This window comes from Narcine bancroftii, chromosome 11, assembly GCF_036971445.1.
Source record: "Narcine bancroftii isolate sNarBan1 chromosome 11, sNarBan1.hap1, whole genome shotgun sequence".
In the NCBI taxonomy this organism is placed as follows: domain Eukaryota; kingdom Metazoa; phylum Chordata; class Chondrichthyes; order Torpediniformes; family Narcinidae; genus Narcine; species Narcine bancroftii.
This window is the reverse complement of record NC_091479.1, coordinates 7006216-7025182: the sequence shown is the minus strand read 5'-3', so window position 1 is coordinate 7025182 and position 18967 is coordinate 7006216. Positions and strand designations below refer to the sequence as shown.

Here is an 18967-nt window from a genome sequence, read left to right as displayed (position 1 = left end):
TGACATGTTTGTATCTGTGTGTGATCCAACTAAAAACCCCACAATCTATCTCCTTTAAAAGCTATCTATATACCATACAAAATATAACCTAATCCGTCACTTAATCCAGCATTTTATGATTCAACATTATTTTATTGTCATGTCATAAAACAAAAAAATGTGTTATGACATGAAATTTCCTTTAGTCCACCATAAAGTGGACAACGATTCATGATTTGTATATAACTACAATCATGGTGTTTGGAGAATTTCTTGTTTCGGTTGAAGAAGGCAGCTTGCCACCACTTTCTCAAGGCATTAAGGGTTGAGCAATTAAATACTGACTCAGCCTACATCCCTGGAATAATTTATATTAAAAAAATCAAGCCGGAAGACAAATCGTGAGTAAAAAAGAAGTTTCATGGAAGAAGCAGTAGGCATTTTTGAAAATAATTGGCATCAGTTTGATAAAGTAACATTTCAAAGTAACATTTTCCACACTGATCAGAAGCCTTGTTTTGCAGACAGCAAGGCAATATATCATTGCAGAATATCTTAAAACTCTGCAGTCCTGCCTTTGAGTTGAGTGAGTGGCCATGGACAATTAAACAACTGACAGAAAATAGATTTGTGAACACATTTGGCAATGAAAAGGTTGAATCCTTTATAGCTACTTCCAGCATGAAGTGCTTCTTGGATTTCCACCATCACAAAATAAGTGTTGGCCAATTTACTTTATTCCATGTGATTTTTGGAAATGCTTAAGCACACGAGATGCAGCTAAGGTTGAGGAATCTGACAACAGACTGGCTGCCGTGCTGAAGACTTTCTTTCTCCAAATTCTTCCAGGTCCTCGACAATGCTGAGAGCCACCACAGAAAAGAGCATTGCGTTTGTTTGTCACGACTGAGCTTCTCATTCATCAGCAGGAGAGGGTATAAAGTGATCAAGCACAATTTCCACTGAGTTTCCTTACTGTCTCACGATGAAATAATGGGGAAATTAACCTCCCCAAATGCAGAAAATGTGATTTCATTTGAAGCATTGTTTTTCCTCATCAATGGATTTCTGTGCCCAGTTACAACATTCTCCGTACTCCATTCTGTAATTTTCCTAATCACTTTCAGGCCATCTGGTCTGGTTTTCTCTCTCTCTTGAATACTGCAGTTGATTTAAATTAAATTTAGACATACAGCACGATAACAGGCCCTTCTGGCCCATGAGCCCATTCTGCCCAATTGACCTACAACCCTGGTAATCTTTGAAGAGTGGGAGGAAAGGGAAGCACCCTGACAGACACAGGGAGAATGGACAAACTCCGTGCTGACAGCATAGGATTTGAATCCCGGTCACTGGTGCTGTCACAGCATTGTCCTGTCCTTCAATTTGCTTGGATGGTTCCAGAATTCAAGGGATTTTGCAAGATAATCACCCATGGATCTCTAAGCTGTTTTAGCAGTTAGTTTGAGCAATTGGAGAAAGGTTCCAAATACCTGCATTGTAACTGTATCAAATAAAAAGAAAGCAAACATTTGTAAAACTTGTTATAGCAATGGTGCTTGTGGAATGGTGCACTGGACCACTGTAAAATGGCCTTGAATATTTTGTGTGCATTGCGTTAGTTCAAATGATGAATCATGAGTGGTGGCATTATTTCTGTGGGGTTTTTTCTTTCTCATTCTTTTTAGATAAAGATATCAATGTTTGTGAATATCTGACTGAGAGGAGATGATAACCAATACACTTTTTTTTTTGGAAAATGAGACTGGTTTATACCTCAGGCCGTCAGGGCCCCACATCATCGAGCGCTAGCCTGGGATCGTCCGGCATTCACACCACAACTCACTGACTTACAGTGGGCAGGTCACTGCCCCCTGGTCCGCATGGTCGCCAAGTACTTTGGCCATATTGTGGGCCAGTCTGCATCTCCCTCCCCTCATGCCCATCTCCCTCCCCTCCATCACCCTCTCCCCTCAACCCTATCGCACGCTTCCCTCACCCTCCTCATCTCTTCCCTCACCCTGTCTCCCTCCCCTCACCACCATTTCTCTCCCCTCACCTCCATCACCTTCTCCTCTCACCCTTCTCCCTCCTCTCACTCTCCTCATCGCTCTTCTCACCTTCTCTCCCCTCACACCCATCTCCCTCCTCTCACCCCCAACTCCTTCCCCTCACTCCCATCTCCCTCCCCTCTGCCCATCATTCCCTCCCCATCCCATCACCCTCTCCCACCCATCTCCATTTACCCCCGTCTCCCTCCCCTCCCCTCCCCTCCAGTCATCCCCATCACTCCCTCCCCTCACCCTCATCTCTCCCCTCTTCCCATCCCTCCCTTTGTGACCAATACACTTCTTAAATCAGTGAAGTGACGGGAGTTTCAACCTCTGTGTACTTGGATTTTATTCCTCTTTTGTCGTGGACCTCTCTTGCATGTTGATTAGCATCAGTGGATTGGGGTTTCTGATGAGCCCAATAAATAGTTGTGGTATGCTAACTTCAAACCAAAATTTGGAAATCCAATTGTGCTACTTGTTGAGATGCCTATTCACACGAAGGGCAGACCAAAGGCACCTGAACATTGAAGACTGGTGCAAAGATGATGAAAGATTTATGATGAAAGATTAAATCATCTAGGATTGTATTTGCTCGAGTTCAGAAGAATGAGAGGAAATCTTAGAGAAACATTGAGGATTATGAAGGGTATGGATAGGATAGATGTAGGAAGGTTTTTTGAGCTGGCCGGGGAAACTAAAACGAGAGGACACAGTCTCAAGATTTGGGGGAGTAGATTTAGGACAGAGATGAGGAAAAATAGATTTTCCCAGTGAGTAGTGAATGTTTGGAATTCTCTATCCAGGGAAGTGGTTGAGGCTGCTTCATTAAACATATTTAAAATTCGGTTAGATAAATTTTTACATGATAGAGGAATTGGGGGATATGGAGAGAAGGCAGGTAGGTGGAGTTGGGTCATAAATTAGATCAGCCATGATCGTATTGAATGCGGAGCAGGCTCAATGGGCCATTTTTGGCCTACTCCTGTTCCTACTTCCTATGTTCCTATAAAGATCCACAAATATTTTGTTTACTTCACATTCTAAATATCCGGAGCTGCTAAGGTGTTCATTATTTATTCATCTTCTGTTGTCAGGCCATTGGATTGTTATGACAAAATTTTATTTTCTCAAAAGAGCAGCTGATAAATGGGATTTTTGGTTGTATTTTAGGTCTGATCTCCTGAAGAAGGACCAGTCCCCTGTCTGGATGTGTTATCCGTGCTGATGGCACAACTGATCCAGTATGAATGTGCATGATGTTGGTGGAAGGCGACGCTGTGAAAACAATGAGTTGACGTTGCAGATTTATCCAGGGAATATTGCGGAAGGCACCATTTATTGCCCCGTTGCTGCAAGGAAAAGCACCAGCGCAGCAGAGGTTATAGAAATTCTTATTTACAAATTGCAACTGGAGAAGACAAAATGTTACGTCCTGGCAGAAGTGAAGGAGTTTGGTGGGGAAGAGTGGATACTCAATCCAACCGACTGTCCAGTGCAACGTATGATGCTTTGGCCACGCAATGCCCTAGAAAATCACTTTAGCAGCGAGGATTATCGCTTCCTGCTGCGAGAAAAAAACCTTGACGGTTCTATTCATTATAGCAATCTCCAGTCATGGCTGAGGGTGACCGAGGAGCGACGGAGGATGATGGAGCGAGGTTTTTTACCTCAACCCCAACAAAAAGATTACAGTGATCTGTGCAATCTACCAGACTTGAATGAAAACACACTTCTGGACAACCTGCGTAATAGGTTTAAACAAGAGAAAATCTACACTTACGTGGGAACGATTTTAATTGCCATAAATCCTTTCAAATTTCTTCCTATTTACAACCCCAAATATGTAAAAATGTATGATAATCATCAGCTGGGTAAACTGGAGCCCCACATTTATGCCATTGCAGATGTAGCCTACCATGCTATGTTGCAACGCAAGAAGAACCAGTGCATAGTTATCTCGGGTGAGAGTGGCTCAGGAAAGACACAAAGTACAAACTTTCTCATCCATCACCTTACTGCTTTGAGCCAGAAAGGATTTGCCAGCGGAGTGGAGCAGATTATTCTTGGAGCAGGACCTGTGCTGGAGGTAAGATGCATCACATGATTTCCTCTTGAGGGAATTGAAAGAAAATCGTCCTTAAAAGTGAACAGATGTGTGCTTTTCTGTTATTCTAAAGCCAGTTCTGCACAGGAAGCAAGTATCGTCATGTTAATTGTGAGACGTACCATTTACATCTTGTATTTTATTTCTAAAAATTTGAAGCTCAAGCCCTTGCAAGCATATTAGCTATATAAGATGCCTCATCAGTTGTCTTGAGTTGAGACTTATAGACTTCCTCAACCTTAATCTTACTATCAGAGCTTTTTTGTACCCCATCCCTTCATCATTCTTCATATAAGTAGTGAATAATTCATATTTTTGAATTTTCCCACCTTGGATTTCTCTCTTCTCCACCCCACCACCTGTTTCTTTTTAAAAAAAAATTAAAAAATTTTTTTTCACACTATGAACCATATTAATCAAAATACACACAAACATTTCCCTCTTGAATATACACAGTCTTTTTTCCTCCCTCCCTTCCCTCCCTCCCTCCCACCACCTGTTTCTTGATTGGAAAACCAAGGATCTGGTCTATAAAGTACACTGATTTATTTGAGAGCTGTAAAATGTTCTGTATAATTAGGGATTAAGTATTCTTCACTTCCTTTTCTCTTAAAGATTTTAAATAAATTGGGTTAAGTAGTGCCAAAAAATAGTGATTCAGGATCTAGGAATATTAAGGAATGGGAAGAAACTGACTTTTGCAATAAACTGCATTTTGTTCAATATCAATGAAGTTATTTTGAAGTGAATGTTATTGTTATTTCAACTGGAAGAATGTTGGCATTTTAAGTGCAGAATGGACCAAAGGGAATTTATTTCTTAATTGCCACATCCCTCAATCTCTTTCTCTCCATAATTAATTTAAAGGTATCCTTAATGCAGATTACATTTCTGATTCTGATACAACTGATGGCCTGCAATTTATTCCACTAACATAGATCACTGCAGCACAGCGCAGGCCCTTCAGCCTTTGATGTTGTACTGACCCACGCATTCCTTCCAAAAAAAGTAAACCCGTTCCTACCTCATAGCACTCTATTTTTCTTTTATCTGTGTGCCTAAGAATCTTAAATGCCCCTAATATTTCAACCTCCAACACCACACCACCATCCCTGGCAAGATGTCCACAACTTTATGTATTTATATGTAAAAAAAAACACGTTTGGCATAATGGTTACCACATCGCCTTTTCAGTACCAGTGATTGGGACCAGACCGGGTTTCGAATCCCGTGCTCTCTGTACTCTCCGGAAGAAGTTTTCTCTGGGCACTCTGGTTTCCTCCCACCGCTCAAAAAGTACCAGGGTGTAAATTGGGGGGCACGGACTTGTGGGCTGAAATGGCCTGTTACCATGCTGTATGCCAATGTTTTAAAAAAAACCAAAACACTTCCCCCTGATGTCTCCCCTTCACTTGGTACACATGTCCTCTGATGTTTGTTCTTCCTGTCCTGGAGAAAAAGGTGCTGGCTGTCCACCTGATGATTGAACTCCATCTGCCACTTTTCTACCCAACTCTGCATCCTGTCTCTATCTTTTTGTAACCTATGGCAACTTTCATATCATCCGCAAACTTACTGATGCTTCCTTCCTCCTCTTCACCTAGGTCATTTATAAAAATCATGCTCCTCGAGTTAAATTTGGACACAAAAACCCAAGCAATGTAATTAAGATTCCAGGAATAATTATTGTATAGGCAGAAAATTTTGTGAACATCGTTCTCCTTTGATAAATGAGAAATAAATTGATTCTGACTTTGCTTTCCCTGAAGTGTAAATGTTTTAGATGACTGCCAATATGCTTTGAAGCTGGAATGCTCTAAATTTCAAAACTAATTGTCTTGAGCAATCTGTTTGCGATACTTGAAGGGCTGATGGCCTTTTCACTGATCTCTCCAGGACCGTGCAATATGCTACAATGCTGGCAATTTGGGTATGAGGTGAAGTGAATTCAATGGGGAAACAAGACACAACAAAGTACCATATCAGAGAGGAATGGAAATTAAATTCTCAAACAAGTTATTGAAGTATGTCTACTAGACTTACTAAAAAAACACTTTTTGTGTCGACTGTCTCATGGATTATTCTCTTTGTGCAATTGGGTGCTGCTTGTCGTTTCTCGGTTTTCTTTTAAAAATAATTTTATTAATTTGATAGAAATGTTAAGTTTAGATTATATTACTTTTATATAATGCAATACAGAATGAGTCACGTATCAATTATCCATGAATTTCACCTCCTATTCTAACACATTGTGATTATCTAAATAGACCAACTCGTAAAAAAAAGAAAAAACCCATACTAATCTCACCCCTCCCAGAAACTTGGTCACCAGCAAATAAATTGTAAGGAATGGAGTATCGGCTCTCGGATCTCCTCGTTTCTCGGTTTTCTAAAGTGGCCTTTGAAACCGTTTGCAGGCCAGTTTAAAATCTTAAAGCCAGGAGATGTTGATTTTGCAGACCCATTAAGACCTTTGAATAATGATAATTTTGTGTGTGTGGAATATAATTTGTATTGATCTTTCAAAAAATTAACCCAAAGCAGTAATTTTACTGGAGCAAAAAAAAACTGCTGGTGGGTTTGGACCCTGCCACAGAACTGAGTGGAGAGGTTAGATGGTCTTGTAAATCTTGCTTTGAACACGTTTGGACTGCATCATTATAGAGTCAAACGGGGCCTTCAGCCAAATCTGCCCATGCCAACCAAAATATCCCATCTGATTGGCCCATGTCTATCCAAACCTACTTTAGACAATAGACAATAGGAGCTGGAGTAGGTCCTTCGGCCTGTCGAGCCAGCACCGCCATTTTACAGATCATGGCTGATCACTACTATCAGTACCCCTTTGCAGCCTTATCCCCATAACCCTTAACTCCTTTGCCTACAATAGTCTTATCTAACTCTCTTTTGAACATAATCAGCGAATCTGCCTCAACCACCCTCTGTGGCAGAGCATTCCACAGATTCACACTTCTCTGGGTAAAAAAATGTTTTCTCATCTCCGTCCTAAAGGGCCTACCCTGTATTCTTAAACTATGCCCTCGAGTCCTCGTCTCCCCCATCATTGGGAACAAGTAATCCGACTTCACCCTGTCTATCCCCCCCTGATAATTTTGTATACCTCAATCATGTCCCCCCTCATCCTTCTAAACTCCATCGGATACAAGTCCAGTTTTTCTAGCCTTTCAGCATATGTCAACTCCGCCATCCCTGGAACTAACCTTGTAAATCTGCGCTGCACACCCTCTATAGCTAGTATGTCCTTCCTCAAAATTGGAGACCAGAACTGGACGCTTTATCCATGTGTCTGTCCAAATTTTTCTTAAATGTTGCAGTAGTTCTTGCCTCAAACTACATTCATGTCAGAATACATACATGACATTCACATACAACCCTGAGATTCCATTATCCTGCAGGCACAGCAGAATGACCACTAATTGGTAGTGCAAAAAATTGTACACAGTGTAAACACATTAGCAAATAAGGAACAGTAAACAGATAATGAATGTAAATAAACTGCAATACAGAGAGACCACAAGAAAAATCAATAAAGTGCACAAGTAAGAGTCCTTAAATGAGTCTATGATGGTGGAGTGGTCGCAGCTGTTCCTGAACCTGGTGGTGCGAACCTCTTTCCTGATGGCAACAGCGAGAACAGAGCTTGTGCTGGATGGTGTGGATCCTTGACGATTGCCGCTGCTCTCCAATGGCAACATTCCCAGTCGATGGACTCAATCAAGCAGCCTGTTCCAAACTCTCACCACTCTTGTGTAAAGATGAGGAGCAGCAAATGGGATAGAATATTACACAATCGTCAGTAACTGTTTGGACCTGAGCCAAAGGGTAGGAGAAGGGGCAGGACAGTTGTAAAATGCAAGCATAATTGAGCCAAGATTAATGGAGCTGGAGAATTTGCATGTTATATCGTGGGGTCGAACAAAAGCACACAAGATAGGGTTAGAGGTAATGGAGAGGATTCTCCTTGAATCTTTGTCTAACTTAGAAGGTGGTGGTGATTGTGGACATGTATCCAGAATTGTGTGGTGAATGGAAGAAGTTAACAAGGTGAATATTTTTAATATCTGTTCCAAAACCAAACCCTCAGGAATTGATTCTGATTTGAAGATGGAGCTGCCAGATTAAGTTTTTTTCATTCATCATCACACTGGATGGCAAAAAAATTTCAATTTGTTGATAATTTTGAAAAAGTGTCACAAATGTTTTCCAGCTGTGTGAAAAGGATGGATTGACCTAAGCTTCGAACAGCACAGGATCATACGTCCGCCGCGCTCTACAAGCGCTAACGCTGGATGAGGGTCTTTGTAGTGATAGCTGGTGATTTAAAAAAAATAAGAACAGCACAGGATCATGATGCCCAAACGAAAAATCTTGATTCAAATATGTCAAATCTTTTTCAACCTGTGTTAACTTTGTTCTTGTGATCTACTTGTTACTAATGCTCCCTCATTTTTACTTCTGACTTTCATGTTTGATTTTGAGTACAATCCCAAAAAATTCTTGTGTTCTTTAGCAACTTTTACACTTGCAAGTGATCTCAGGAATTAACAGTCAATCAGCCTTTAAAGTGCCTGGTGTGAAAGCAAAATCAGGTCAATGCTGGCGTCAGATGATGTCATCTCACGCTGGGGATTGACGGCCTTGACCTCTCGTACAATCCCCGGCCTAAGTGCAGGAAGGTGAAGGAAGAAAAGATTAAAATGAAGGTATAAACTTTTCCGTGGGAAAAGCGCAGAGGAAGAGAGAGGAAATAAATAGCAATAGCGGACAATTTTTAAACAGCGTGGGAACGTTTGTGGTGTTGTTCCTCACAATTTATAAAGAACGTGGGGGGAAAAGGCAATGGCGAACCTGAATTTCAGAATGCCATGCATGCTGCCGTGCATACAGCCCTTTCTCTGCCTCATGGAATTCTGGGAGGGCAGGTCCGCCATCGCTTTTTCCCATGGTATTTATAAATGGTACGCTATAGCGCTACAACTTTCCCTTTATAACCATATAACCACTTACAGCACAGAACAAGCCAGTTCGGCCCTACTAGTCCATGCCATAGCAAATCCCCACCCTCCTAGTCCCACTGACCAGCACCCGGTCCATACCCCTCCAGTCCTCTCCTCTCCATGTAACTATCCAGTCTACCCTTAAATGTAACCAATGTTCCCGCTTCCACTACGTCTCCCGGAAGCTCATTCCACATCCCCACCACCCTTTGCGTAAAGCAATTTCCCCTCATGTTCCCCTTATAATTTTCCCCCTTCAATCTTAAACCATGCCCTCTAGTTTGAATCTCCCCCACTCTTAATTGAAAAAGCCTATCCACATTGACTCTGTCTGTCCCTTTTAAAATCTTAAACACCTCTATCAAGTCCCCCCTCAATCTTCTACGCTCCAGAGAAAAAAGCCCAAGTCTGCACAACCTTTCCCTGTAACTCAAACCTTGAAATCCTGTCAACATTCTTGTGAACCTTCTCTGCACTCTCTCTATTTTGTTTATATCTTTCCTATAATTTGGTGACCAAAACTGTACACAGTACTCTAAATTTGGCCTCACCAATGCCTTGTACAATTTCATCATAACCTCCCTACTCTTGAATTCAATACTCCGATTTATGAAGGCCAACATTCCAAATGCCTTCTTCACCACACCATCTACCTGAGTATCAGCCTTGAGGGTACTATTTACCATAACTCCTAAATCCCTTTGTTGCTCTGCACATCTCAATAGCCTATCATTTAATGCATGTGACCTATTTAGATTTGCCTTTCCAAAATGTAACACCTCACACTTATCTGTATTAAATTCCATGAGCCATTTCTCAGCCCATACCTCAAGCCTTCCTAAATCACCTTTTAATCTACGGTAATCTTCCTCACTGTCCACACCACCACCAATCTTTGTATCATCCGCAAACTTGCTTATCCAATTCTCCACCCCTACTTCCAGATCGTTAATATATATAACAAATAATAGTGGACCCAAGACCGATCCCCGAGGAACTCCACTAGTCACCGGTCTCCAATTGGACAAACAATTTTCTACCACTACTCTCTGACACCTCCCATCCAACCATTGCTGAATCCATTTCACTACCTCCTTATTTATACCTAATGCCTCCACCTTTTTTCCTAACCTCCTGTGGGGAACTTTGTCAAAAGTTTGACTAAAGTCTAAATAGACAACATCCACAGCTTTCCCTTCATCAACCTTTTTTGTAACCCCCTCGAAAAACTCAATCAGGTTTGTCAAGCATGATCTACCCCTGACAAAACCATGCTGATTTCTCCCTATCAATCCCTGTACCTCCAAATATTTGTAAATACCATCCCTCAGAACACTTTCCATCAACTTACCCACCACAGACGTCAGACTCACGGGCCTATAATTTCCAGGTTTACATTTGGACCCTTTCTTAAACAGCGGAACCACATGGGCCACCCTCCAATCCTTTGGCACTACCCCAGTGACCAGTAACATCCTAAATATCTCTGTTAATGGCCCAACTATCTGTCCAAAAGTCTCCCTGCGTGTCCTTGGGAATACTTTGTCCGGTCCTGGAGATTTATCCACCTTTATCTTTTTCAACACAGTCATCACTACCTCCTCGGTTATCCTTATATGCTTCATTACCTCCCCACTATTTTTCTTTACCTCAACTGGTTCAATACCGAGGCAAAGAAATCATTCAAAATTTCCCCCATTTCCTCTGACTTCTCACTCAGCCTACCCTCACTATCTACAAGGGGTCCAATTTTATCCCTCACTAATCTTTTCCTTTTAATGTATCTATAGAAACCCTTTGGATTTATTTTTACTCTGTCTGCCAAAGCCTCTTCGTGCCTTTTTTTTGGCCTTTCTAATTTCTTTCTTAAGATTCCTTCTACACTCCTTGTTGTCCTCCTTCAAACTCTCAGCTCCCTGCTCTTTATACCTCTTGTACACCTCCCTTTTTCTCCTAACCAAATTTCCAATATAAAGGCTTATTTCGGTTGGCCGAACAACAACAGGGGCTGAAGAACTTGTACTGTGCTGTACATAAAGCTTAATTATGTTATAATTAGGCATGATTAATTTTATTCAAATACAAGATCATAATACATTGACCAGGATTTAAGGCAAATCCATCGTTACTCTGTGTCATGAAGATAGAACAGTTCTAACCCCAAGGATGGCTGAAAGCATTCATTGTCCCAGTTAGGAGTGATCAAGTGTGAAAAGCTATGCTATGTAGAATTAATGTTTTGTTTTTAAAAAGATTTCTGGACCCATTGTTTCTAAACTAAAATGTTGTTAAATTGTTCTCTCTTTGTCACAGATTTCAATAACTTGATATTTTGAAAGTCTTCAGTAAGAAATCAGAAAATAATTTGTCCCCCTTCTGGTGCATGGAAAATTTAGATTAATTTCTTGTTTAAAGTGGCTGACAATCCAAGATGATTAAATATCAACTTGATAGTTAAATTTTTGAAGTGCTTTTGGCTGAAAATCTAAGGTCATTAATTTTCAACATGGCAGTTAATGTCAAACTGTTTGGGTTTATAAAAACAGTTGAAGTGTTATGCATTGGGAATAGTTATTTGAGAAATCTGATTTGCTATCAGTCTGTTACTGATTGATTTGGTTATCAGAGAATTGAAGTGCCTGCTTGGAGGATGTTTGATGAGCTGGGAAGTACTGAAGGTCAACGTATTGCAAGCAGAGTTCATGTTGGTGGGGCATGTGGGTGGAAAGCCAGTGTTCTTCATGTTTCACAATATTAACTTGAGTAATTACCATTACTTTTGATTGGTTTTGTTTATTTGCAAGATTTAAGTCCCTGAATACTCTAAAAAATAATTAATTGGTATTCAGTGTTAGGTACGTAGTTCTCTGATTTCTTTTCACTTTCTTGATCACTTGGTTTATTTTCAAGATTCCTGTTTTGTCATGTAATAAAGATAGTGCAATATTGCGCAAAAATTGTTTTGTCAGCTGTAAAATAGACCGATTTGCCATTGGCATAAATTGCCTGAAGCGCCTCTCTCAGTCAGAGAAAGAAAGTGAGAGTCCCCTGAGTGTCACAGAGTGTTGGTGGGTTTGCCTCCAGTGCTCCTGCAGCCACACAGAGTCCAGTTGAAACCATCAGCACCCCAAACTCCAGATCTGAACCTTTGTTCTGCACTTGTCTGTCTCTAGGCTCTTTCAGGTGGCCAGAATGCCCCAAAGTAAAGCCGCATATTCTACCCTGTGCAGCTCTTGAGGTACACACCTGAAAGAGCAGGAGGCGTCTCCAAGGGGCACTTTCTCACTCTCCTCCGGGAGGGATAATCGCCAGAGCACTGAAGTCCCCCATGGCACCTGAATGCAACTGCCTGAAAGCGGCTGCTAAGGGGTGGACTGATGATGTCGCAGTGACGTCGTCAGCCTGAGACGCTTGGCGTGAATTTGGAAACACAGTGTGCAGGCAGGGTATCTCGTTCTGAACACTGAGAAAGACTGAAACCATCATTAGTATTTCTTTTGCCTGCTCTGGGTCCGCCATAATCCTGTGTTCCTTCTGCTTCTCCTTTGTCGCGCTTCAAATGACGCCACGTCAGTGGGTGGGAGTACAGCTACAGTGGACAGGAGCCAGAGTGCGCTCCGAGGCGGCTCCCGTGCAGCTGTCCTTTTCAGGTGGATAGTGCAGCGCTTTCAGGGCTGCCACCTGAATGATGATTCCAAAACTCTGCATCTGCTTCTGCAGGCACATTCTTGGCGGAGGATGCACCCGAAAGCAGCTTCTGTTAAAAACAGATTCCAGCTCTGGTTGTCTTTCCTCCCCATTACCCTGCCTGTCTCATCTTCCTACACCTGACTGCTTTAAAAAAATTTTACTTCTCCCTCTCCTTTACGTCTGGCACTTCCCAGTCAACTGCCTCCCCATCTGAATGTCATCCTTCACCCTTCCATCATTTACTAACCCTCTTACTGGCTCCTGTCCAACCCTTCCCACCCTGTTCTCATTCCTTTGGCAATCTTCCCTTTGCACTTTGCCTTAATAACTGGTTCTGAACTAAAATGTTGACCATTCTCGTTCTCCCAAATATCTTTTTCCAGCAGATATTTCTTTGATCCAGATTCAAGCATCTGCAGTATTTGTGTACACGTTTTGTCAAATGGAAATGTAGAACTTGTAGCCAAATCTTAAGAAATGAAGGAAATTTAACAATTTTTTGTTTTTTTGTTTATCCATCTTGTATTTCCATTTACCAAATGATCCTCAAGCAGACATCGAGATAACATACCAAAAAATCCAGAGATCTTTCTTCTAAGTAATATAAGAAGTAAAGAATTGGGCCTCAAATTGGATGAAGCACAAAAAAGATTTATGATGATAGCCTTAGCTGTAGCAAAAAAATGTATAATGTCAACTGGAAATCAGAAGAGAGTCTGAGAGTAGAGCAATGGGACATGGAAATGAATAAATGTATTCCATTGGAAAAAATAACATATAATTTAAAAAATAAAGTCACATTATTTGAGCAAATTTGGGAACCGTACATGGAACACCACAGAGAGGGCTTGCCTCGGACCTCCACCCCCTAAAATGAATGAATGAGAAGAAGACGAAATGAACTGAACCCAGTGACCCAGTAAATGACACAATTTTCTTGCTTATTTTCATGGTGTGATGACATGGTTTAATGGGTTTAATGTATTGTATATGTTGAACGTTTAGTGGGTTTGGAGGGGGGTGGGAAGGAGGGAGGGGGAAAAAGGGGAGAAAATGACACTGTATATTCAGGAGGGAAATGTTTATGTGTATTTTGGTTAATGTGGTTCATAGTGTGAAAAAAGAAGCAGACAGAGAGATCATTTGTCACTATATTCCAGTTCAGGATCTCTGACCAAAGCATGCCAGATTTGCAATACTGATACCGTATTCAGGATACTAGGTTCTGTAAAATTTGATATGTGAAAAGTTGCATCTGTGAGATGGCAACTCCCAAACTCTGTTGTTCACTGAAGAGTAATGATAAAGAAGTCAGTTTGTTTACATTTCTTTCTTGTTTATATTTCCCTTTTGTATTCTTATCTTGTACAATTTTTTGCACTATTGTTAAGTAGTGATTCTGCCTCACCCACAGGAAAAAGAATCTCAGGGTTGTATGTGATGTTGTATATGTCTTTCTTTAGCTTGGCTTCGCGGACGAAGATTTATGGAGGGGGTAAATGTCCACGTCAGTTGCAGGCTCGTTTGTGGCTGACAAGTCCGATGCAGGACAGGCAGACACGGTTGCAGCGGTTGCAGGGGAAAATTGATGGGTTGGGGTTGGGTGTTGGGTTTTTCCTCTTTTGCCTTTTGTCAGTGAGGTGGGCTCTGCGGTCTTCTTCAAAGGAGGTTGCTGCCCGCCAAACTGTGAGGCACCAAGATGCACGGTTTGAGGCGAGATCAGCCCACTGGCGGTGGTCAATGGGGCAGGCACCAAGAGATTTCTTTAGGCAGTCCTTGTACCTTTTCTTTGGTGCACCTCTGTCACGGTGGCCGGTGGAGAGCTCGCCATATAACACGATCTTGGGAAGGCGATGGTCCTCCATTCTGGAGACGTGACCCACCCAGCACAGCTGGATCTTCAGCAGCGTGGACTCGATGCTGTCGGCCTCTGCCATCTCGAGTACTTCGACGTTAGGGATGAAGTCGCTCCAATGAATGTTGAGGATGGAGCGGAGACAACGCTGGTGGAAGCGTTCTAGGAGCTGTAGGTGATGCCGGTAGAGGACCCATGATTCGGAGCCGAACAGGAGTGTGGGTATGACAACGGCTCTGTATACGCACATCTTTGTGAGGTTTTTCAGTTGGTTGTTTTTCCAGACTCTTTTGTGTAGTCTTCCAAAGGCGCTATTTGCCTTGGCAAGTCTGTTGTCTATCTCGTTGTCGATCCTTGCATCTGATGAAATGGTGCAGCCGAGATAGGTAAACTGGTTGACCGTTTTGAGTTTTGTGTGCCCGATGGAGATGTGGGGGACTGGTAGTCATGGTGGGGAGCTGGCTGATGGAGGACCTCAGTTTTCTTCAGGCTGACTTCCAGGCCAAACATTTTGGCAGTTTCCGCAAAACAGGACGTCAAGCGCTGAAGAGCTGGCTCTGAATGGGCAACTAAAGCGGCATTGTACTCTGACAATAAATCTGAAATTTGAACTTCGAACTAAATTTCTAATTTACTCTCATTCCACCTGAACTATTAAAAATAGTGTTTATTTTCTATGAACCTGGAGTCCGATTTCTGTGTTTCTCTACACTGCTAAGAATTCTGCTGTTAACTATTTACTCAACCTTCAAGATCAATCTTACAAAGTATATCAGATTTTTCAGATTTATAGTCAGAGGACAAACATGACAACACATACAATCCTGAGATTCTTTTTCCTGTGGGCCAGGCAGAATTTCCATTTATTGGTTGTGCAAAATAAAACTGGACTTGTGTAAAGTACAGAACTATAAACAAACAGTACAGAGAGGAAAAAATCAATACAAGTGTAGAAGTGAGAGTCCTCAAAAGAGTTTTTGATTGAGTTTGTTGTTGAGGAGTCTGATGGTGGAGGGCGAGCAGCTGTTCCTGAACCTGGTGGTGTGAGTCGTGTGGCACCGAGACCTTTTTCCTATGGTAGCAGCGAGAACAGGGCGTGGGCTAGGTGATGTGGATCTTTGATGATCGCTGCTGTTCTCCAACAGCAGCATTTCTTGTAGATGTTCTTGATAGTGGGGAGTGTGTCCACGTTATTTTGTAGGACTTTGCGCTTGGGGGTGTTAGTGTCCCGGTCAGCACATTTGCACTTCTCTGAATTTAACTGGTAAAATTGAGAATGTAGTTTTAAATATTTGCACCCCTAACACAAAATCTAGTCTTACAACCAATCAATATTGTGTTTTTGTAGACATTTGGAGAAAACTGCAGTCAATTTTAACTAATTGCTCATCATACCACATTTTCTACATTTTTTTTGTGCATTTTTGTGGACCAAATAGGACAGGGACAATGGAATAAAAGAGAAGGCAGGGTTTATTGTTCATGACAACGTTGCATTGTTGAAACAGGGTGGGGTGGGGACAGGAAACTGCATAAAAATGTGTAGGAAATAACCATGAACATTCCTCAGTGGTTGAGAAGGTTATTTCCTTTCTGAGATTGTTGGAAATATTTTTGGGAAACCATTCATATTATTTTTTTTAAAAAGCTATCTTTAGTTTCTGCTATTGATAAAGTTTTTTGATTAATTGAGTGGGTGTATCTCAGGTCAACTCAATACTCCAAGAATGTCTTATGAAAAACCACGAGTGAAAGATACATTCCCAGAATCATCCTGTAGGGAGTTTGGGAGAAAATACTTAAGCTATTCCATGTATTAATAATAAATTTTAAAGGTTTATGTTAAACTGGAAAATACTGGAGATTGGATTAAAAAAAAACCTTTGGACAAAGCTGTGAGTTGTTATAATACACAGACCACGCCCTTTCACCCAACTTGTCCATGCTGACCAACACCATTCTGGGCCAGTTCCATTTACCTGCATTGAATTCATTATCCCTTCCAACCCATGTATCTGTTCCAATATCTTTTGAACTGTAATTGCATTTACTGGCAGCCTACCATCTAAAGTGGAATAATATTGTCCCTCGGCTCCCTCTTGTCTTTCCCATTCAACTTCAACCTTAGCCTACTAGTTCTGGAATCACTAACCCAGGGAAAAAGACTGAAAGCATTCACTTAATCCATGGTCCTCATGATTTTACACTGCTCGGGTCACTTCTCAGCCTCCTTTGCTCTCAAGAATGATGATCCAGCCTGTTGAACCTCTTATTGTAATATTAGCTCTTCATTGATGAATCTCCACTATACCCCTTCCAAAGTTATCTTTCCTGTATCTTTCCAACCACAAGACTCTGTGGTCTAACCAAGACCTTTGAGGTGACATGAGGTCCCAACTTCAATGACCCATCCAATGAGTCCACCTGAATGGCCACTTTCAAGGAACTGTGCACCCATGCTCCTCGATCTCTCTTTTGTTCTACAACACTCTCTGACCTTGCCAATTAAAATGTGCAAGTCCTCTGGTCTCACTTACTAAAGAGCAACTTCTTGCCCTTGTCAGAGTTAAATTCCATTTGCCACTCTTTGACCCACTTCCAAACTTGTCTGGAGTTGCTCAGTTGAGGTTAGGAACCAGAATTGAGATTGGTGAATGAAAGAGTTACATCTTGTCTGAACAATTCGGGTGTTATTTCTGAGGATTTGCTTTGTTGACGGAGTAGTTCGGAGAAAATGTTAGTCTGGTTTACTGAGGTTAAATGAGAACTCTGCAGTTGATGGAGAACTGGAACAATGTACAAGAGTGCTTGGTCATGGCAGCATCCTTGCGAAGCAACAGGTAGTTCATGTTTCAGTCCTCAGTGTTCACCTATCACCCTACCAGCCTCTACATCCAACAGATTCTCTGCAGTTTCTGCCTCCTGCAATGTCTTCTCATCAGCAGGCATATCTGCCCCCATCTTCAGTTTCTTTTGGGTTTGCTCTTTCTGTGTCTCCCTTGTCCACTCATTCCTTCCTGCCAATTGTTCTGGTTAAAATAGAAAGGAAAGATTAAACCTTCCATGGATACAAAACATGGGCAACATGGGATAGTTGGTGCGGGGTGTTTTGCCATTGAATGTTTAGTGTGACGATGACTGCTGAACTCTGGATGTAGGATGCAAGGATTGTTATGGCTCTCAGTTCAGTCCACAATTTAATGTTGTTGTTGAGGCAAATAAAGAAAGCTCTGGTCAAGTGTAAGAAATGAGTCTGTAACTCGAAGGAAAATGGAAATTATATTTGTATTTGGGGAAAATCTAACAAAGAAGTCAGATTGTTAGAAAAGATTTTATCATCAAACCAAATTTAAGAAAAAAACAGCAGGGAAATTTGTTTAAGTCCCAAAGATATTGAAGCTTCAAATAAAACAATCAAGGATCAAATTAATTAAAGTGGAATTGAATTAGATTTTTTTTTGTCTCAATTTTGTGATAAAACACCACACTTCAGGATGTGAAAGGTGCAGTGTTTTACTAGTTGTTTCTAGGAATGAGCACCTTTGTGGGAAGGCTGTGTTAAATCTGAATCTTGGATTCACTTCTAATTCACAAAATTATGATTGAATTGATTTTGAAATTCATGAGATTTAATCATTTTGTGTTTGATAAGCTGGCACAGTTATCACAGATGGACCTGCAATTGTTTTATTTCTGAAAATTTGATCAGAATTCATTATACAAAACCACACAGACTGTTTGTCTGTGTTCACTCATTTACTCTCCGATTATCTGAAATTGGATTCATTATCCAAAATTTCATATAAATGAGGATATCCCAAACAAATCAAAAATCCTCATTTACCTGAATTATTACTCTATCTCAATTCTGGTTCCCAACCTCAACTGACGGGCTCCTGGCATGAGCGGGTCCTTGGTGGGGAAGTGTCGGTGATTGGCAGTGGCTCGCATTTTTTAGGTGAGAATCAAACATTATTTTAATACTCTAAAAAGCCTTCCCTTGTTGTTTGTTGTTTCACCATTAATACAAGTGATTTGATGTTGCTACTGGGCTATTTTTAAAAAATGACAAATTGTATGAAATAGGCCTGGTCCGACCTTTTTGGATAATTGGAGTTGTGCTGCATCTCTGGACCTAACTTTTCCCTCATATATTCTCTCAATTGAAAATAACAAAAAAGAGTATTACTAGGTTATATGGTGAGCTCTCCACTGGCCACCGAGACAGAGGTGCACCAAAGAAGAGGTAAAAGGACTGCCTAAAGAA

The 18967-nt window shown here is 41.2% G+C and overlaps 1 protein-coding gene across 7 annotated transcripts in view; it reads left to right on the top strand.

Moving 5' to 3' along the window:
• The window catches only part of myo9aa (myosin IXAa), a 176910-nt gene that overhangs the window by 21346 nt on the left and 136597 nt on the right, over nt 1-18967 (top strand). For all 7 annotated transcript variants that reach the window (XM_069902406.1, XM_069902409.1, XM_069902410.1 and 4 more), the window contains exon 2: nt 3204-4119. In XM_069902406.1, coding sequence (XP_069758507.1) covers nt 3277-4119 — 843 coding nt within the window. In that variant the 5' untranslated portion in view covers nt 3204-3276. The remainder of the gene's footprint in view (nt 1-3203; nt 4120-18967) is intronic.